The following is a 22,242-nucleotide window of genomic DNA, read 5'->3' as shown; positions in this document are numbered from 1 at the left end:
ATAAAATTCAAATACAATTTATTTTCTTTTCAACTTATTCTCCTCTATAAAATAATTTAAAAAGAAATCATTTTTATTAGAAATTTTATTAAACATGTTTTTTAAATTAAAAATAAAAACTATTTTCATGAATAGTTTTCACACAAACCTTTAGGGGTTGTTTGTAGGCTATTCTTGAAAATAGTTTTATATTTTTAAAATATAAAATACTAAAAAAAAAATACGTTGGAAGAAATTGTAAGAAAAAACCAAATTTTTTGGATAAATTTTAAGTATTTATTTATTTATTATTATTTTTTTATTTATAAACAACTCATCAAAAAGTTATGTTTTTATTGTATTATTTTTATTAAAAATTCAAGGGTTATTTGATTAAAAGGTCTCTTAAAACCCAATTTTTGAAATTTAACCTCTCACTATTTTTTGATATCATTTGGACAAAAATGCTTTCATAATTTTTTTGTAAAAATAACCATTCTTTTAAAACCTATATATAAATACTTAAAATAGAAAATAGTATTTATGTTAAAAATGAGTTACTTTTCCAAAAAAAATATGGGAGTAGTTAGATTTTCGATTTAAAGATTATTTCATTCCTTTTAACCAAATATTTCAAAATTCAACTCTTAAATTTTTTAATCAAATCAATAAATTAACGTGACACGAGTCTTGCTAATATCGCAGGCATGACTTAAAATCTAATCACAAGAAATTTGTTTATGAATTCACATGTTTGTTTCCCAATTTATTAATATGATTCTAGAAGATGGGTTTGAGAGAGTCAGAAGAGCTTAGGTTGATTTATATATTTATATAACTTAAAGAAGGTAAAGCAGACATGGAAATGAGACGAAAACAACAAATATAATATAGGAGTTGGGTGAACATGACCCAAATTATCACTACCTAACTGCCAATTAACCATATGCTAAAGACAGAGATAAGATATGTAATCATATAATAAAGTTCCAAGAATAAGAATGTGGCATGTAGCTTCACATGAGCCCAGCTTTGGAGGCAGCCCATGTCCCTAAGTTTCAGAAAGCATACAGTGCAACTTTGGAAAGCCCACAAAGTTGGCTTTCTCTTCTCTGTCCTCAAAATCACATGCGTGCAGTGCAACCAGAGAAAAGGCACCTGCAATGCAACAACAGAAATCAACGTACGTCAAGTAAAACAAATGGAATTGATTGGTATCGGTGGACTTCGCGGTCATCAGCTTTGTTGAGACGTCATTTGGTTTTTTGGACTTCACGGTCATCGGCTGCGGAGTATATTTGGCTCTGTGATGCCCTTGATTGGCATAGAGCCAAATATACTCCGCGGTCATACCCGGATAAAAAACAAATGACGTCCCAACAGACTTAGGTATCAGAAAACCTGACGATAAGAGGGCTAGCGGATACAAGCAGAGAACCCCTTCGTCGAGATGGTTTTGTTTTCACTGCAGCAGTACTATATTGAAAAAAGATTGCTTTATTACTTGAGTACTGTTGTTCCCTACTTTCTTTCTTCTCGTGTAAGGCTTAGAGTTATGGTTACACGTGGTTGGGTTCTACTATCAAGGTAGAGATTGTCTGGCGCGTTGGAGGGCACGTTTGGAGATCCTCGACCTTTTTCTTGCCGACTTTATATGTAAGTGTTTTTAATATACATGTTAAGCAATTCAGATTAAGACTTCGACACCGATATATGTTGAGCAATTCAGATTTAGGCTTTGAAAGGTACCACTCTCGTTCACATCCATCTCGAGCCTGTGTCTTCATGGTCGTCTTGACACCTCAAAGACACATTTGAGAGTGGGTGTTCTGGGAAGGCTAAAGTTTATTTTGAAAACATAAAGAGGGTGGAGGAAGAGGTAGCTGTTGGCTTACACCACACCACAGCACAGCACAGCCAGTTAATTGGAGGTTGACACATATTTTCAGGTTGTTATTGTATTCGAGTTTTCAAGTCATGATAGCCAAAAGGGCGAGAGCAAATGAAGATGGTGACTTGACAGAGCGGAGCAAAATTGAGAAGGGGCATTTCTCAAGGTAAAGTTAATGAAGGGGCCCATTGTTGATTAAAGTTGCAGGTCGCATGCAGATGCAGGCAACCACACGATCAGTAGACATGTGACAGCACCATTACTAATTCAATTAAAACGTGTGTAAAACTAAAATCAATGGAAGTTTCTGTCCTCTTTCTCTTTTATTGTTGAAGTGGGAATGGTAGGTGGAAACACTTGAAGAAATTAAACAAGTAGAAGCTAATAGAATTTGGGGATTAAGTACTTCTGTTCGGTTATCCTTTTTTGGAACAATTTTAAAAAATAAGTTCTTAAAGATAAAGTGAAATTTTTTGGGTTTATTCTTCATCAACGTAATGTACACTTTCATAAAATACAATTTTTTTTTAAAAAGTATTTTTCATATTTTCAAATTATTACTTAAAATGCTTTATAAAAATAACTCAAAATGCCTCAAATTATGAAAAATAATATGTTTTGAGATTAAGTTTTTGTTTAGGAAGTGTTTTTGAAAATAGTTTTTAAAAATTAATTTATAGAATTTCATAGAATAAAAGTTTGTTTTTAAGCTTGAAGTGTTTTTAATTCATTTTTTATATTTTTAAATATATTTAATAACTTTTAATATCTAATACTTTATTTTTAATTTTTTTTATATTTATAAAATTATTATTTTTAAAATAATTCTAAAAAAAAAAGTGAAAGTAAATAAAAATAATTAAAAAATATTATTTAAAAACATCACATTTTTTTTAAATAAAAAATTATTTTCTATTTTCTCTATCTCAAGTTAGCATTTCTCATTAAAGATTTGAAGTTGTGACTTATCCTTCATGGGTCATGATCAATTGGAGAATGCCGTGACTTGTTGATATTAATTGGTTTTTAGATGAGAAGTTCAACATTCGATCCAACCAAGATTCCGAATCGTAAGAGAGTTGATCTTTCTATATATAAGAACCAGAGAAATCTAATACAGAATGATCTGCAGTGCATCATTCATTACATAAATGGCCTAAGATCATGAGGTGTTGTGCAGTGCATGTGCAGCCCATCATGAATCAGAAACGCCTACTAGTACTGGATTAAAAATAGTTGGGATAGCTTTATGGCGTATATGATGATGAGATCATCTTCTACATAATTTCAAGTTCAACCAGTTGCTTCAGGTTGCGAGGTGCTGTGCTGCTAGGGCCTCCCCCCCACAGTAGCTCGGACAACTGCCGGTTGGCCCTTTCAGTGCCGTGTCCACCATCAAACCAGAGATAGTCACCAGGAATCCTACACAACTCAAACTTTTTTCTTCCTCTTTCTCCTCCACAGTTACTCGCCCGGTACGGTCCACTTCCACAGCATGCAGTTTTTGCTTCCTTGAAACCTTCACAACAGTCACAAAACAACATGTCACACAATTATTGTATCTAATCGCTTCAAATAATGTAAATATTATATTTATGCTCAAAACAAACAAACAAACATTTCTTATGATGTCAATTGTCAAACAAACTTTCGTATCAGGGTCGAGCATCGACTCTTATATTATTTATAACGACATATTCCTAATTTTGTAGATGCTGATTCTGGGTTGAAGTTACTAAAAATCTTTTTCTTTATTTACGTGAGATATCACAATTATATTGAAAACCATATAGCATAGATCGAAGAACATATAAATGCAGTAGTAGTAATCTACCATATTTCGAAGGGTTGTCTGTTCTTTGGCTAATGGCTTTGTAGTAGTCGAAAATTGCATATTTGAATCCTGGCAAGCTGCTCTCTAGTTCCTTGAGGGCTTTGGCAAGAGCCATGTTGTGTAGTCGTGCCAATGCCGAGGGTTTTTCAGCGCAGGCACCATTTTTGGTGCCGGATCTCGAGGAGGGTAAACAACCCAGAAGCCCTGCATTCTGAAATGCAATCTTTCTACCTCCAAGTCCATATATTTCCTGCAAAAAAAATAAAATAAAAATACAAAAAGTAATCATCTAGCCCGAAAGTAAGGTCACAAGTAGTGGAAAAACAAGGAAAACATGTCCTTACTTTGAGGGCTATTGTCAAATTTCCAATAATGATTCCAACATATTCTCTCTTCTCTGATTGAGAAGCATTAGTGTTTTCATCGTAGAAGTGTAAGTAGTCATTGCCACCGATGCTAAACAAGTAAACAGCTCTCTTAAGCAGCTTCTTGGCTTCCGCATCATCTAGCTGATGCTTCAAGACCTTGACCATACCCTTAAAATACATTAGCTGCTGTGGGAGACTTATCTGTAAAGGAAGCATAATGTGATATCTAAATTGGATAATGGAAAAAGTTCTTTGTGCGATATATGTTCGGAATATCCTTTTAATCATGTAGATGTATTTTAATGGATCTTTTGATCCATTCCACACCCTGATATAAGAGTTTGTTGGGTAAAAGGTATGTTTGACTCTACAAACTAATGGGATACAACGAGGACATTATGTTTATGCGAAGACCGAAGACCGATCATAGTATCTCACATCAACAAAAAGTTAGTGCTATATATGATATAGGAGTGATTATGATATCTCGTATCAAGAAAAAGTTTTAAAAGCCCATACACACACATTGAGAAAAAGTTGTGATTATGATATCCACCTTGGGAAAAAGTTTTAAAATTATTGGGGTCCACTACAAACAAAACGGAGATCTCATTACGCAACTCCAACCCTCATTGCATGGTTAAATTGTAGCTATGTAAGAAGCTTCGATGTGAAAAAAGGATCACTTATATACCACTTCAAAATTTGTTTCAGGTAGAACACCTGCTCCTGCTGAAGCAAAGTTGGACCCATCAATGAATCGCTGCGGACCGGGCTGTAAGTAGGGAGGTATCATTGGCAGATTCATATACTCAGCTGCAGTGAAGCTACAAGAATCAGTTTGAAGAAGGTTTTAATACATATGATTATACGATATATCCATCTTACCGATAAAATCCGGGACTAGGCGACCATCAGAAAATCTCCCAGTAGCCCGCTTGAAGAAGGTTTCTCCATATGGCCAGAAAGCCGAGGATTCTGGGGTGGTGTTCAAGTAGAGATTGTTGCCAGGATCAAAGAGTGAATCCCCCAGGATGAACAGGGGGACATGCTTCTTGGGCTCTTGGAAGCGGGCATGGCAGATGGGTGGGCTGATTAGGCCTGCAAACATCACCATTAACACACAGAAATGGAAGCTCAAGCTTGCCATGATGAAATCGAAGTTGATACCAATCTTCTGATCACTCTCTTTTCTCTATGTTGCTGGGCTGATCAACACACTGCCTAGTTATTTATAACATTAGCAGGGTCAGTGACTTGCCGTGTCGAGATTAGAGTATTGTAAGTAAATAATCAACCTAAACACCAATCGTTTAATCAATCTTGTCAAATTGGATATAAGTTGATATATATGTGTAACCATTTTTAATTATATCTTAATCTGTCTTAACAATGACATTTGTTACGAGTATAAACTTATATCATATGGTAATAATTATAACTTATTTGATGTAATTATAGTTTTTAAATTGTATATATTTTTTCAAAAATGTTTTAAAATACAATTTATTAATTAAAGGTGTTGAAATGGATTGAAGCCTCCGACTTAATAATTAATTGAATTAAAGGGAATAAATATGATTATTACACCCAACAAATTTATATAGACAAAAGGTTGTTGATTTCTTAATTTGTAGTTGCAAATTCTCAATTGTCTTCCATTGAGGAGTTTTTGAAGTATAACTTTGTTATAATGCTCTTTGATAATGAATTCCAAGTCTTAGGGTCAATCCTCCTTGATTTTTAGGTTGTGTGAAATCATCTAAGTCAAGATTAGTCCCCATTAAGTGAGAAGTTCTTGGAGATCAATCAATTGACTAAGATGGTATTTATTTATTTTAATTAAATCTAAATAGAATTTAATTTAATTTAACTTTAAATATAATCTAATAATATTAAATATTAAGTTGTTTATTTTATTATTATTATATTTATATTAATTATTAAGTATCGATATGGTAAAGGTTGTGTTAAGATTGTGTTTTCATAAAAAATTTTATATTTTGATTTTTTTATTTTGTAAAAAATTTTAAAAATAAGTAATAAGTAGAAAAAAAGTTGAAAATAAATAATAGGTGTGAAAATAAATTGTATTCAGTGTTAATTTTTTTTAAAAAGCACTAGCTTAGATAAATAAATGGATAATTTTTCATAGGTAAAAAAAGAAAAAAAGAATAATCTAATAAGCTTTAATAATAAGTAAATAAATTTTTATATAAACAAATAAAAAGATAAGAAAAAGTTTAAGACACCGAAAAAGTTTTTTTTTTTTTTTTTAAATAAGTCTTGATTTCAATATTTGAAAGTACATAACACAATTTTGGTTATTAGATGATGGTTATCAAGTATATACAATAAAATCATGGTATAAAAGAATTAGATCGAACTTAATCAATATAAAACAATAAAATTAAAATTTACATATAATGTGACCTAATTCATCACCTAAATGGGTGATTCAATATTATACCCAACTCAAAAGATGAACATAAAATTGAAAATGCCAAACAAAAAAAGACATAACCCAAGTACATAGGGGAGCATATGATATAAGTAAAGGAAATTCTCTGCTCTCATTTCTGTCACACATGAAGTAGAGTACCCATCAAATAAATCTCTTGTAAAAAGACACATAGGATTGGACAATTCGAATTCAAATACTTCCTTTTACAGATCAAAATTAAGCATAGAGTGGACGTGAGTCTAGTCTCATGAATCCTCACATATGGTGTATTAGAATCATAGGTGTAAAGCTTTTATCCCATGTTGATCAATTCTGGGTCAATGTCAATGGCAACTAAACTGCAAAGTTGTATTAAAAATGACCACCATAGATTTATCAGTTGCATGAAGCAAGAACTTTGCCATTACTAGAGCAATTTTCTCATTTTAAAAAGACTGTGAAGAGCTCTAGAAAGGAATCGTCAAGAGATAAAGATGATAATTATTCAATCAATGTTAATTTCATTCTCTAGCTTCAGTCAGCAGTTTAAGATTTGGGGTGCCACTCTTCTGATTTTCTTGCATGATCAGAAAATGCATGCATTCGAAATTATGGAAAGTGTCCCAATCACCGTGTGTCCACACAGCTCATAAAATGTATACTTAGATTTTGAGAACAAATTAGAACAACGAGGCTTGATATCCCACATTAAATAGGGTAAAAGTTTTCTAACATTATATATGTATAGTTATTCTTAATTTTATGAATGTGTTTTAAAGTCGTGAAGACTCCTTGCATACAAAGCGGATAATATTTACATGATTGGGAGTGAGTGTTACAAGATGGTATTAGAGCCAATTTCCAATCCCATGGGACACAACGAGAACATTGTGTCTAGATGGAGGGTGATTGTGATATTTTATATTGGATAGAGAAAAAGGTTTCTGGTGCTATAAAATGTATGAACTTTTCTTAGCTATGTAGATGCGTTTTAAAACTATGAGAAGCTTATGGGATCAAAGCAAACAATACCTATACAATTAGGAGTGGATCCTTACAAAAACATGACTTAGTTGGTGTGATCACATGCACATGTACATTTTGTAGATGATTCCACATCCCATCTCATTCGAAAATTAATAGATTAACAATGAGACTTATGGTGGAAACTTACCTACACTTATACTAGGATCCCTTTTTTTTTTCATCCTTGAGGTTTATAATAGTTCTAACCTTCTTATTGGGTTCATTTCTTGAGCAATCATTTCTCTTGAAGTGAGATTATTGGATACCTCGCAAGAGTTGCACAAATGTTTTTCAAGATCACTGTCAAAGGGTGCCCATGATGTATACATGTAATGTCTGAGATCTTAAAGACACTTAACTCTGTTTTGTAGCTCCACATAAAAGAGTATTTGTTTATTAAAATAGAGAAATCTAACATATCATACACAGTACATCATAAAACAGAAAAAACCTCCAAGACCATCTCCAGTAGCTAAATATCTAGCAACAAAAAAGTACTAGGGATCTCTATAGGTAATATGATCTAAATCTCCTACTCCATGTGTCCAAAGAGCTGCTTGATATTGTGAGGTGCTGTGCAATTGGGAGTTCCATTCCACAGTAGCTCAGCCAGTTGCCTATTAGCCCTTTCAGTGGTGTGCCCACCATCAAACCAGACATAGTCTCCAGGAATGCTACACAATTCAAACTTTGTTGTTGTTCCTCCAACACCTTGTCCTCCACAGTTATTTGCCCTGTATGCCCCACTCCCACAGCATGCACTTTTGCCTTCTTTGAAACCTTCATACCACAATAATCACAATAAGCAATACACAATGCTGATCAATGGCAAAGCTGAGCATTATACTTACCATATTTTGAAGGGTGGTTTATTTTATCACTGAGTGTGTTGTAGTAATCAAAGATCGAGTATTTGAATCTGGGTAGGCGGGTCTGCAAGTTCTTGAGGACATTGGCAAGAGCTGCATTATGCATTTTTGCCATTGCAGAGGCTTCTTCAGCGCAGGCACCATTTCCGGTTTTTGCTCTATTCGTAGGTACACAACCCAGAGGCCCTACATTCTGAAACGCAATTTTTCTACCTCCAATTTGATATATTTCCTGCAACAAGACCAACGCAAAAATATGGATCAACAGTCTAATTTATTAATCTAATAGCCTTACTCTAGGTGGAAGAAAAGAAAAAGATGTCCATACTTCAAGGGCATTTGTCAAATTGCGAATCACCATTCCAACAAATTGTGTCTGGGAGGATTGGGAAGCATTCTGATTTTTCATGTAGAAGCCGAAGTAGTCGTTGCCACCAATGCTGAACAAGTAAACAGCTCTCATCAGTAGCTTCTTGGTCTTCACTTCACCTAGCTTCTGTTTCAATTGCTTCACCACATTCTTGAAATAGCTCAGCTGCAGTGGGAGACTTATCTGAAGATCAAACAAGCACAATTAAGCTGTCAGTGAACTGAAAACAAAAGAAAAATCTAAGAACTTTTGTGGGGTTTGATTAGTCAGATTGAAGAATGGAAAGATCACTTACTGTTCCAGGATGAGTATCAGCAAGGACGCCTGCTCCACCAGAAGCAAAGTTGGATCCATGGGTGAATCTATGTGTGCCAGGTTGCAGATATGCTGTGGTCAGTGGAAGCTCCATGAACTCCGCTGCAATAAAGCTACAAGGGTCAGTTGGGTAATCTTAATAAATGGCTGTTAGCATCACTCTTTTTGGTACTGACTACTGGTATCTTACCTATAAAATCAGGGACTAAACGGCCATCAGAAAGCCTGCCAGTAGGCCGCTTGAAGAAGGTTTCCCCATATGGCCAGTAAGCTGATGCCTCCTTATGGCTAGTGTTAAGGTACAAATTGTTGCCTGGGTCGAAGAGAGAATCACCAAAGACGAACAATGGAACATGTTTATGGGGCTTCTGGGAGTGGGAGTCATGACCATGGCAGATGGCTGGGATGAGGAGGCTTCCAAAGATGATCAACACACAAAAGTGGAAACTCAGGCTTTTCATGATGACCTTGATGCTATATGCCTCCTAACTCTGTTTTCTTGTGCTCTTGAGCTCAACACATTGGCTATTTATCAGGGATGATGTATGTCGAAAGGCCCAGAACCTCGGACTTTGTGACTGTTTTCAGATGGGTGTGAGCCGTGTGGGCCTTGGTGTGAAAACATGAAAGAAAATCCCCCTAGTCAAGACGCGCTAGCTGTTGAAGAGATGTGGGCCAGTGGGGGTGATGGGTGCGCATGATGCTCTGCATTCTTTATCTTCGGATGGGATCACTGCACATTCTGAGGCTCATTCATTCAATGCTTAGAGCAACCTTCTAAGGCTTTTTTCCTTTTGTCAACGGATGAGGTATGGGTGGGAGTCATAGGGCAATTCAAATGCAAACACTTGTTTTCACGTATCTTCTCTGTCTTCTCATGTATAGTAAAGCAGATAGGTACTTGAGTCTAGTCCTCTTACCAAGTTTCACATCCAGATCTAGCTAGAACGTTATGTTGGAGGAAAGGATTGTTTGTTAAATCATGAGATGTCGATTGAGATTGTGTGACGTCGAATATCATGAAAAAGGTTGCTCTTCTTCCTCGGATGGATGTCGATTGATTGATTTTCAATGAGATGTCGAAGTCTTACTAATCAAAGATTATAAATAAACAGTTTTCCTTGTTTTTTCTCCATTAAAATATTATACATTTATTTATAATATAAAAATTCTTAAAATATTTTAAGTCTATTAGAATTTTGATGATTCAAATTCCTTTTTAGTTCGACCTAAAAAGTTCAAGGTATGACTTATATAATAAAGAAAAATTATAGATTTTTTGAGGGGTCATGAGATTGGCTGATAGTGAAAGAAAAATATTTTACTTATATAGGATTTTGGGTTATTTAGTAACCGTTCGATATTCTTCTTTTTGTACCAATTTTTTTATTAGTGATTTTTTCCGTTTAAAGTTTTTCAAGTAAAAATATTTTACTTACATAGGATTTTGGGCTATGTAGTAACCGCTTGATATTCTTTCTTTTTGTACCAATCTTTCTTATAGTAGATTTTTTTATTAGTGATTTTTTCCGTTTAAAGTTTTTCAAGTAAATTTGTGTGTTTTTATTTTTTTTGTTAATTATTCTCGTTTTTCGTAACAACGACTTGAAAAATTGTTTTTAAAAACAATTAGGAAACAAAATATCTAAATTTTGAAGGAGGATCTTGAGGGAACTCCATTATAAATCCAATAACAGATTGGGATCGCATGTTGAATCATATGAAGAACTTATGCCAGACATCTTTATAGAAAAAGAAAGAACCTGAGTCCATTTATCTATTGGTTTTGAACAAGGTATGGATCTTCTAAGGCTATAAAGGGGAAACCACCGTCTCTATAATCTCTTTAGCGATGGGAAGCGGGAGAGAACGTTTCTTGTTTATTCAAAAGATATCTCTCCAAAAATTGAACAGACACCAGCCTTATATACCTTCTATACCTTAGGGACCATTCTCTTTAAAATATTGGGCCATATGTGTCTTAGGGCCATCATCTGAGACACCTATGGTATCGGGCTCTACACATGAGGTGGCCCATACTTTAGAACAAACAAAAAACAAATACGTGAATGCAAATAGCTTAATCATAAACTATGTTACATATGTGAGTCCATAGTCATTTTAACAATATCCCATTTGGACCACATATATTACAGAACAACGTTTGTGATAGTACTTTATTGAGCTCCTCTTTGCTATTTTATCTAAATATCCTTAAACAATCCGATCTACTAATTATGTTAACACAGGATTAAAGCGGCTTCGTTAATCATAATTATGACTAGACCCATCAATGATCACAACATTAACAAAATTAGCAACATGGATCAAGTTTGGATGTTGTAGTATGGAAATTATATAGAATGTGATCTTTAATATGTCTATTTTCAATTGGTCCTACTTTATGACTAAAAAAAAAAAGTCAAATTCCACTTTCAACACTTGATGCTGAACTGCTTCTGAAAGTTATCATTTCAATTCAGAGTATTTAAACACAATAGTCTTTAAAACCAAGGTTTGTACAGATAACACAAACATAATAACACATCAAGAAAACAAACATAAAATCTAGATACATACTCCCACTATACTAGCACATCATCAATATGTACAACACCCATATGTGTGACATGCTCATGATATATTTTGGGTGGCAAACCCTTACTGAGCGGATCCGCAATCATGGAGCTTGTGCTTATGTGTTCAATTGATACTTGAAGACTCTGAACTCTTTCTTTCACAACCAAGAACTTGACGTCAATGTGTTTGGACTTTGATGAACTTCGGTTGTTCTTAGAATATAATTATGCAACCTTATTATCACAGTTGATTCTCAATGGTTTCTCAACCCCATCAACAATTTGCAACTAAGTGATAAAATTCCACAACCATATCCCATGGTTTGATGCCTCATAGTAGGCTATGAATTCCGCCTTTATGGTGGAAGAAGCAATAAGTGTTTGTTTAACACTTTTCCATGAAATTGCTCCTTCAGCTAACATGAAGATGTAGTCTGAAGTGGATCTCCTGCTGTCAAGACATCCTGCGAAATCAGAGTCCGAATATCCTAAAATGACTGGATCTACGATATGTGAGCATATAATATTTAGTTCTTTGTAAATACCGCATAACCCGTTTTGCCTTTTTCCAGTGATCCATACCTGAATTACTCAAATATTTGCCCAACATTCCAACAATGTACGTAATATTCGGACGTGTACAAACTTGTGCATACATGCAAGGATGAAAATATCGGTAATCACGGATATATCGGTATTTCGATTTTACAGATATATCGGATATATCGGAGATATATTGACAGATATTTTGGAAAAAAATATCGATAAGCTTAAAATTGTTAAAAACTCATGAAAATGTAAAGAAAACCTCATAATAATATAATTAGAAGTATAATAGACATTTTAAAGTTATTTTATTGAAAATTTTTATACATGTATAACATGATTTATCATATTTGATAATAATATCGTATGCATCGATAAAAATATGAATTTTATAAGTGTACATTTATTATTAAATTACACCTAATATTATGATATTTGATTATAATATGTCTAATTTTAAAATATATATTAGTATTAAAATATGATTCATTTAATTCAATTGTATTAAACAATATAAAATAAATAATGATATATATATATATATATATATATATATAATTTTTTAATATTTAATTAATTATTAATGATATTAAAAACATTATGAAGAAAATTATATAATTTTTATATTTTTGGTAATTAATTAAAAGACTTTGCATTTAATTATAAAATAATTATAATTAATTTGCTCTTTAAAATATTCTTATATTTTCTTTATATAATGAGTTCAAGTATATATATATTTGTTGCATATTATGTATTAAAGGGCAAGGTAGCCCAAGTGGTAAGCGGGTGAACCCCAAACCTTTTGGTTTGGGGTTCAAATCCTCTCGGCAGCAAGCAAATGGGAGGCATTGTAGTAGCACTGTAGCGCGTTTGACTTTCGTTGATCCGCATTGACCATGCGATATATCGGGAAAAATAGCCGATTTATCGCTAAATCACCGATTTATCGCTAAATCACCGATTTATCGCAGAACCGATATTTCTCTATGAAATATCATGTCGAAACCCTTCGATACACGATATATCACTGAAATATCGCGACATTTTCTTCCTTGCATACATGAGACTTCCTACTACTGAGGCATAGGGAAACCTCTCCATGTCCTTCTTCTCAAGTTCATTTTTCGGACATTGGTGCAAACTAAATTTATCGCCTTTTGCCACAGGCGTGTCTCTTGGTGCACAATTGCTCATGCCAAACCTACTTAACACCTTATCGATGTAGGACTTTTGTGATAGCCCAAGTATACCTCTTGAACGATCCCTCTAGATCTATATACCCAACACAAAAGATGCATTACCAAGATCCTTCATGTCAAATTTACTAGATAGAAATTGCTTGGTTTCATGCAAAAGTTCCACATGACTACTTGCAAGTAGAATATCATCTACATATAGCACCAAGATAATGAATTTGCTCCCACTGAACTTAAGATATATGCATTGATCAATGATGCTCTCCTTAAAACCAAATGAAGTAATCACCTGATCAAACTTTCGGTACCATTGTCGGGATGCTTGCTTTAAACCATATATGGACCTTTTTAATTTGCATACAAGTTGCTTTGAATCATTAGACTCAAAGTTCTCCGGTTGCACCATGTATATTGTCTCATCGATGTTACCATTAAGAAACGCAGTTTTAACGTCCATTTGATGCAGCTCTAAATCATAATGTACTTCCTTATATTTTCTTTCCCTTTGTACCGTATGGAGACAAACTTACTAAGAATAGTACTTATCTCAACCTTTTTGTTTGCAGCGAATCAGTTTGTTATCTGGTCCAAGAATGTCTTAGCTCGGGTTTCCTCAGGTATTGCACCCCTTATAACTTCTGGAATTGAGTGCTTCATTGTCATTAGACTCATGCGATTGGATCGCTCCCATTTTTCCATAACAACCCTTTGCTCAATAGTGCGGGCATTAGTAAGGTTTGGAGGCGATCTTTTCTTAATGCATAGTCCAAATCCATGCACCCGAGCACAATTATAACGTGCTCCTTCCATTTCTTTAAGTTTGTGCCATTAAACATAGAAATGTTATTAACATTTGCAGATATAGAAGATGCTAAACTCATAACAATAAAGCTCACAATTAGTCACAAAAATATCATACATACATGAATAAATAAAAATTTAACATATATATGTATATGCATGTGGGCCTATTACAAAATACCTAGCACAAACATTAATATTCAGTCTTTGGACAAAAATATCAACTTGTAATTGGTATCATTTTCAAAATTAATTAGAAATATTAACTATAAAACCGAAGCAATATGCCTGTCTTTGGACTGACATACAACATGCAAGATAAACTTTATATATCACATATTTATGACTACTTCATTTATTATTATATTAAAATAATTTTCCTTTGGGTCGATTATTTTATATAATAATAACATGTTTATATATTATAGAATAAATAAATTATATAATATAAGTTACTTTGGCAACAAATATACATAATTCATTTATTTTAAAATATTAAACACAAATGTAGCAAGAAAAGGCTAAATTCATTATTTAAACTCTATGCGAATAACCTGAATTATGGTTTCAGTTGAGTTTCTCTCTCTAAAACTGAATCCATAACTCAAATACTAGTGTTTCTCACCAAAGCTAAATGAGAAACCCATAACAAGTGCCTATCTTCCTATAACATGGATTAGTTTAGATAAATAAAAGTAAATAAATTTCCAATGAGATGACATTAATATAATTCATGCTTGGAATGCCTTAATAGAGGAGGGATTACATGTCAATCTCATTAAGACCTTTATTTATTTATTTATTTATCAAACCACCACCAGTCCTTTATTATCAATAGCTTAGAGAAGGCATTCATTTTAGATGCATAAACCCATGTATATATATATATATATACATGCAAGCATGCCGCAGATCATAAATGGATTTAGAGAAAATTTAAGGCATCGAGGATACTTTGCATATACTTCCTATCACCGGGCACCTTGATGGGAAAAAGTTAGGATTTGACGTCACCTGGGAAAAGGTTAGAAAGATGCATATGTCTGGGACCCAGGAATCCCATAATATATATATTAATTTATTTACTGCAGCCCCAAACGATCCCAAGGTCCCTAACAACGGCGTCATTAGTGGCTCCAAAATGGCGCTAGAGCGATCCTCAAACGACTCCAACAGTGGCCCTAAAACAGTTTTCAGTGACCGCCGAATGACGCCAAAGTAGCATCATCTTCTCCAATCATCAACGACGCCGAGAGCGGCGTCGCAAGAGCACCATCATTGAAATGCTGACGCCTTCACAGAAAGATGCCGTAATGGCGTTGCTAGGATGCCTGCAACAACGCCCAAAACGACGCTTCTCACCGGTGTGAAATGGCGCCTGAACGACGTCGCTGGAATGCTTGCAACAACGGCGCCAAAACGACGCTTGGATGGTGTCGCTTAACTGGGAATGACGCCATAATGGTGTCTCGATTGCTTGAAACGACGCTACAAAGGTGCCGCCACAACCTACAGCAATGCTCCCTGTAGGGAATTAAACCGAATTCCCAACCCGTGAGAAACAAAAAAATTAGAGAAAACACACGCCAAAGAAAAACAATCACACACACAAGACAGTATTTACGTGGTTCGGCAATTTTCCTACGTCCACGGAGTTGCAGGGATATCACTATTATCAGGGAAGAATACAGAGTACGACCTAGCGGCTACAATATTCTCTATATATATATAGCACGGCAACCCTACCATACTAAAAAACCCTAATTACAAAGGGTGGTTCCACAATGGGCTAAACGAGCCCAACAGGCCTCAATAAATCTCCCATTAAAAAAGCCATGCAATATTATTCGGGTCGGGTCGTCAAACCGGATCAAACAAAACTAGGCTCCACAAAGCCCAACAAATCTCCCACTTGGAGACTAGTCCAATCACCAACATCAAACCGCTATCCTCCAAGAAACGATCCCTCATCCCTACAACTCATCCTCCTGTCCTCAAGCTAGAAGACCAATTGAAGCTGCGCACAGTTTCAACTTCTCAATAGTGACACCCTTAGTCAACATGTCTGCAGGGTTCTTAGATCCACAAATCTTCTCAAGTATTACCAGTTTATCCTCAACAAGATAACGGATAAAGTGATATTTTGTTTGTATATGTTTCGACTTTGAATGAAAAGCCGAATTTTTGGCAAGAAAAATTGCACTCTGACTGTCACTGTGTAGAATGCCCATCTCTTGCTTCTTACCCAATTCATCTAAGAAACCATGTAGCCAAATCATCTCCTTTCCAGCTTCAGTTGCTGCAACATACTCAGCTTCTGTAGTAGACAAAGTAACAATCTTCTGTAGATTTGAAGTCCATGATATAGCTGTACCACCTAGAGTAAAAACAAACCCAGTAGTACTCTTTCTACTATCAATATCACCAGCAAAATCAGCATCTACATAACCCTGCAGTTTCAAACTTGCACCTGTGAAGCAAAGACATGTATCTAATGAACCCTTCAGATATCTTAAAATCCACTTGACTGCCTCCCAATGCTGCTTTCCAGGCCTACTCATGAATCTGCTCACAACTCCCACTGCATGTGCAATGTCTGGCCTTGTACACACCATAGCATACATCAAGCTGCCAATAGCTGAGGCATAGGGCACCTTGCTCATATGGTCCCTTTCTTCTTCTGTCTTTGGTGACTGTTCTTTGCTTAGTTTGAAATGACTACCGAAGGGTGTGCTCACTGGTTTAGCTTCATTCATGTTGAACCTGCTGAGAACTTTCTTCACATACTCTGACTGTGAAAGCTTCAATGTACCATTAGCTTTGTCTCTAATGATTCTCATACCAAGGATTTGCTTTGCAGCTCCCAAATCCTTCATTGCAAACTGTTTGGACAATTGCTTCTTCAGATTATAAATCTTCTCAATGTCAGACCCTACAATAAGCATATCATCCACATACAACAGTAATATGATGTAAGAGTTGTCAAAGGACTTAACATAGCAACAATGATCAGCTTCACATCTCTTGAACCCAATTCTATGCATAAAATTGTCAAACTTCTTGTACCACTGTCTAGGAGCTTGTTTAAGGCCATACAAGCTCTTTCTCAGTTTGCAGACTAGATTCTCTTGTCCTTGAACAATGAACCCTTCTGGCTGAATCATGTAAAGGTCTTCCTCCAAGTCACCATGAAGGAATGCTGTCTTCACATCTAACTGCTCAAGATGTAAGTTTTCTGCGGCCACCATTCCAAGTACAAGTCTAATTGTTGACATCTTCACAACTGGAGAAAATATCTCTGTGTAGTCAATGCCCTCCTTCTGCTGGAACCCTTTAACAACTAATCTGGCCTTGTAACGTTTGCTACCATCATGCTCATTCTTTATTCTGTATACTCACTTGTTGTGCAAAGCCTTCTTTCCTACTGGCAATTCAGTCAGTTCCCATGTCTGATTCCCCAACAGGGAATCCATCTCATCCTTCATGGCTAACTCCCACTTGCTTGAATTCTCATCTTGCAAGGCTTCATCATAACACTCTGGCTCACCACCATCAGTCAACAGGAGATAATTTAAAACAGGTGAATAACGCTGCGGAGGTCTAGTGTTCCTAGAAGATCTGCGAACTTCAACTACAGGTGTACTCAGATCTACCTGTGAATTTACATTCTCCTTATCTTCTTCACCCCCTTTTTGGACAGTACTTTTAGTCAATTCATCTAAGTTGACAAACTCAGATTTTTTTTGATCTATCTCTGTAACATCTGACACTACAGATGACCTGTCTTTGTACATAACCTGTTCATTAAATATCACATTTCTACTTCTGATGATTTTCCTGTTTTGTTCATCCCAAAACCTATAGCCAAATTTCTCATCACCATAGCCAATGAAAAAACATATTTTTGACTTTGCATCAAGTTTACTACGAGCATCAGAATCAATATGAACATAAGAAATACAACCAAAAACTTTTAAATGTGAAAACTTCACCTCTTTACCGCTCCAAACCTCCTCAGGAAGTCTGAACTCCATGGGAACTGATGGTCCTCGGTTTATCAGGTAAGCTGCAGTGCTAACAGCATCAGCCCAAAAAGTTTTTGGTAGTCCAGCATGCAACCTCATACTTCTAGCACGCTCATTGAGAGTTCTGTTCATGCGCTCAGCCACACCATTCTGCTGTGGTGTCCCAGGAATGGTCTTCTCCATCCTAATTCCCTGTGCAGCACAATACTCACTGAATCCTCCATCTATGTACTCTCCTCCATTATCTGACCTCAAACATTTTACTTTCAAACTTGTTTCTGTCTCAACCATGACCTTCCACTTCTTAAAAGTTACAAATACATCAGATTTATTTTTTAGAAAATAAACCCATACCTTTCTACTTGAGTCATCAATAAAGGTGATGTAGTACCTTGAACCTCCTAGGGATGCAACCGGAGAAGGCCCCCACAAATCAGTGTGTACTAGTTCCAATTTTTCAGCCTTCGGTGTCCTGCCAGTTTTCAAGAAGCTCACCTTTTTTTGCTTTCCTAAGATGCAACTTTCACACATGTCAAAATCAATGGACTTCAATTCTGGTAGTTTTCCTTTTGACAGCAACATCTTCATCCCTTTCTCACTCATGTGACCAAGTCTGCGGTGCCATAGGCTTGTATCAGTACTTGCATCAGCAACTGCAATTGTGTCTCTTGGACATGAGGTCATATACAGAGTGCCAGTCTTCTTTCCACGAGCCAATACCCTAGCTCCCTTTGTAACCTTCCAAGTACCACCAACAAATAGTATTGCATGTCCTTCATCATCAAGTTGTCCAACAGAAATCAGATTCCTCCTCAGGTCAGGAATATATCGAACCTTCTCCAGTAACCAAACAGACCCATTGGGCAATGATATTCGAACGTCTCCTAGACCCACAACATCCAAGGCTGAACCATCAGCCAAATACACCTTACCAAAATCACCTGCAACATAATTCTGTATGATTTCTCGGTGTGGAGTGGTATGAAACGAAGCTCCTGAATCCAAAACCCAATCATCAAGTGGACTGTCTACTGCAAGAAGTAATGCATCCTGTACCTCTTCTGTTACAGCATTAGCAGAATCATCTTCATTCTTCTTCTTAGGGCTTTTGCATTGCCTTTTAAAGTGACCTGTTTTCCCACAATTCCAGCATTGTACTTGTTGGCCTGATCTAGATTTGCTTCTGTTCCGATTAGAATTTCTGGAATTTGATCTACCCTGATTTGAATTTCTGTTATTACCTCTGCCTCTTGTCTCAAGGTTTAGGGCAGAACCAGATCCTGAGGTTTCACCTGCATCTCTTCGGCGAATCTCCTCAGCCAGAATTAAATCTCGTATATCATTGTACTTGAGCTTTTCCTTTCCTGTAGAATTGCTTACTGCCATCCTCATTGCCTCCCAACTGTTTGGCAAAGAAGCCAAGACAATCAGAGCACGAATCTCATCATCAAAATCAATTTCTACAGACGACAATTGATTTGTGATTGTATTAAATTCATTTAGATGTTGTGCTACTGATGCATTCTCTGCCATCTTCAAATTGAACAATTTCTTCATCAGATGCACCTTATTGTTTGCGGACGACTTTTCATACATACCGGACAAAGCCTTCATCAGATCTGCTGTGGTCTTCTCCTTTACAACATTGTGTGCAACAGACCTAGACAGAGTTAACCTAATAACTCCTAGAACCTGTCTGTCAAGAAGCGCCCATTCCTCAGCCTTCATACTCTCAGGTTTTGTCCCCAAAAGAGGCAGATGCAATTTCCTCCCATAGAGATAATCTTCAATCTGCATCCTCCAATACGCAAAGTCTGTGCCATCAAACTTTTCTATTCCAGACGCCTTTCCTGCTTCCTCTGCCATTGCTCCCACTCAAACCTAACCCTAGGCTCTGTACCAGTTGTAGGGAATTAAACCGAATTCCCAACCCGTGAGAAACAAAAAAATTAGAGAAAACACACGCCAAAGAAAAACAATCACACACACAAGACAGTATTTACGTGGTTCGGCAATTTGCCTACGTCCACGGAGTTGCAGGGATATCACTATTATCAGGGAAGAATACAGAGTACGACCTAGCGGCTACAATATTCTCTATATATATATAGCACGGCAACCCTACCATACTAAAAAACCCTAATTACAAAGGGTGGTTCCACAATGGGCTAAACGAGCCCAACAGGCCTCAATAAATCTCCCATTAAAAAAGCCATGCAATATTATTCGGGTCGGGTCGTCAAACCGGATCAAACAAAACTAGGCTCCACAAAGCCCAACACTCCCATCCCTCCTCTAGGCGATGTCGCAGGGATCCAATGTTCGGAGACATCGACAGTGGTGCCAAACGACGCCACAACGTGCAAGGCGGCGTCGCAGCGTCATCGCTGTAAAAAAAGAAAAAAACGCCGTTGCAGGATGGGCCACCATGATAGGAGTGGAATTGCATGCCTATCAAGGGCTTTGACAGATTGGATTGCAATACATTTTACAAAGAAATTTCCATTAAGAATTAAAAAAAAATGTGGCAATTTTTTCAATGATTAAATATGTTGGCTTTGATACCAATTGAGGGAACTCCATTATAAATCCAATAACAGACTGGGATCGCATGTTGAATCATATGAAGAACTTATGCTAGACATTTTTATAGAAAACGAACGAACCTAAGTCCATTTATCTCTTGGTTTTGAACAAGGTATGGATCTTCTAAGGCTGTAGAGAGGAAACCACCGTCTTTGTAATCTCTCTAGCAATGGGAAGCGGGAGAGAGCGTTTCTTGTCTATTCAAAAGATATTTCTCCAGAAATTGAACAGACACCAACCTTATATACCTTCTATGCCTTAGGGACCATTCTCAAAAAATATTCGGCCATATGTGTCTTAGGCCCATCATTTGAGACACATATGGTATTGGGCTCTACACATGAGGTGACCCATACTTTAGAATAAATAGAAAACAAATACATGAATGCAAATAGCTTAATTATAAACTATGTTACATATGTGAGTCCATAGTTATTTTAACAGATCTCCGGTATCTAATTTTGGAAGGAGCATATCTGAAACGATAAAAAGATGGGCATTCATATTTTCTTTTCTTTTATGTCGGCATCTCCAATATATAATTCATGAGGGAGTATCTCTTAAAGATAAAGACAAAGCAATTCATAATTTCTTTTCCTTGGAGAGGCCGAGGCACTTCAAGATCTGGACGCCTCAGCCAATAGAGGAAGAAGACAAATGCCATTTGGTGTGGGCAAATGTGGGGCCCTGCAGCAGCGGTACTGGCCGACAACATTTCTGGCTTCCAAGTTCAAAGGTAAGGCATTGGGATAATAAGGTCACGTGTGTAAACAAGTGTGACTGTGGCCTCTCATCTGTGTGTTAAATAGAAAATGACTTTGGATGTCAGCTTGAATAGAAAATGGCTTTGCATGTCAGCTTGTTTGGTGGCATAAGGCAGAGAGGAGATTGTATCGATTTAGTAAGTGATGTACGAGCATGGGCTCTTATAGCATTGATACCCTTTTATAATGATTCACTTTCAATCTATAAATATTATTCGTTCTAGCTTCGATGGGTTCTCACAATTTTACAATATGTCAATAAGGAATCTATACATACATATATAAAATTATGAATTTTTTCTTTTATTTAATATGAGGTTTAATATAAATATAAATTTAAATACATTTATATCTGAAATTTAGTCATTATGAGTCATTGGTCATGATCAGGAGATCATGTCAATATTGGAAATGGATTTGATTTCTATTCACTTGGAGTTCACTGTTCTTGAATTTGATCTCTCCCCATGGATGGAGTGAACTATATGAAGTCATGGGTCATGATAAGGAGATCATGTCTAAATGGGAAATGAATTTGTTATCTATTCACTTGGGGTTCACTGTTCTTGAATTTGATCTCTCCCCATGGATGAATTGAACTAATAATCAAATATTTCTTTTGGGTTTGCTGTTGGAAGTTGGAACTT

The 22,242-nt window shown here is 35.9% G+C and overlaps 2 protein-coding genes across 3 annotated transcripts; both read right to left on the bottom strand.

The window, feature by feature from the left end:
• Nucleotides 1-2,931: 2,931 nt before the first annotated feature.
• Nucleotides 2,932-5,401, bottom strand: LOC100259984 (GDSL esterase/lipase 1). Of its 2 annotated transcripts, none has more exons than XM_002268158.4 (5): nt 4,961-5,401; nt 4,767-4,888; nt 4,049-4,273; nt 3,705-3,954; nt 2,932-3,389 (listed from the first exon to the last, which is right to left on the bottom strand). In XM_002268158.4, exons 1-5 carry the CDS (start codon nt 5,220-5,222, stop codon nt 3,148-3,150), a joined length of 1,101 nt encoding a protein of 366 aa, XP_002268194.1. In that variant the 5' UTR covers nt 5,223-5,401; the 3' UTR covers nt 2,932-3,147. The 2 variants fall into 2 exon arrangements, with proteins under 2 accessions (XP_002268194.1, XP_010654378.1); XM_010656076.3 differs by having other exon boundaries at nt 4,049-4,228; nt 4,961-5,387.
• A 2,494-nt stretch (nt 5,402-7,895) lies between these two features.
• LOC100265188 (GDSL esterase/lipase 1) lies at nt 7,896-9,886 on the bottom strand. The gene is made up of 5 exons (XM_059739407.1): nt 9,286-9,886; nt 9,076-9,197; nt 8,739-8,963; nt 8,393-8,642; nt 7,896-8,321 (listed from the first exon to the last, which is right to left on the bottom strand). Exons 1-5 carry the CDS (start codon nt 9,554-9,556, stop codon nt 8,074-8,076), a joined length of 1,116 nt encoding a protein of 371 aa, XP_059595390.1. The 5' UTR covers nt 9,557-9,886; the 3' UTR covers nt 7,896-8,073.
• Between the last annotated feature and the right edge of the window lie 12,356 nt (nt 9,887-22,242).

This window comes from Vitis vinifera, chromosome 9 (assembly GCF_030704535.1).
Source record: "Vitis vinifera cultivar Pinot Noir 40024 chromosome 9, ASM3070453v1".
Taxonomy (NCBI): Eukaryota; Viridiplantae; Streptophyta; class Magnoliopsida; order Vitales; family Vitaceae; genus Vitis; species Vitis vinifera.
This window is presented reverse-complemented; position numbering and strand designations above follow the sequence as displayed.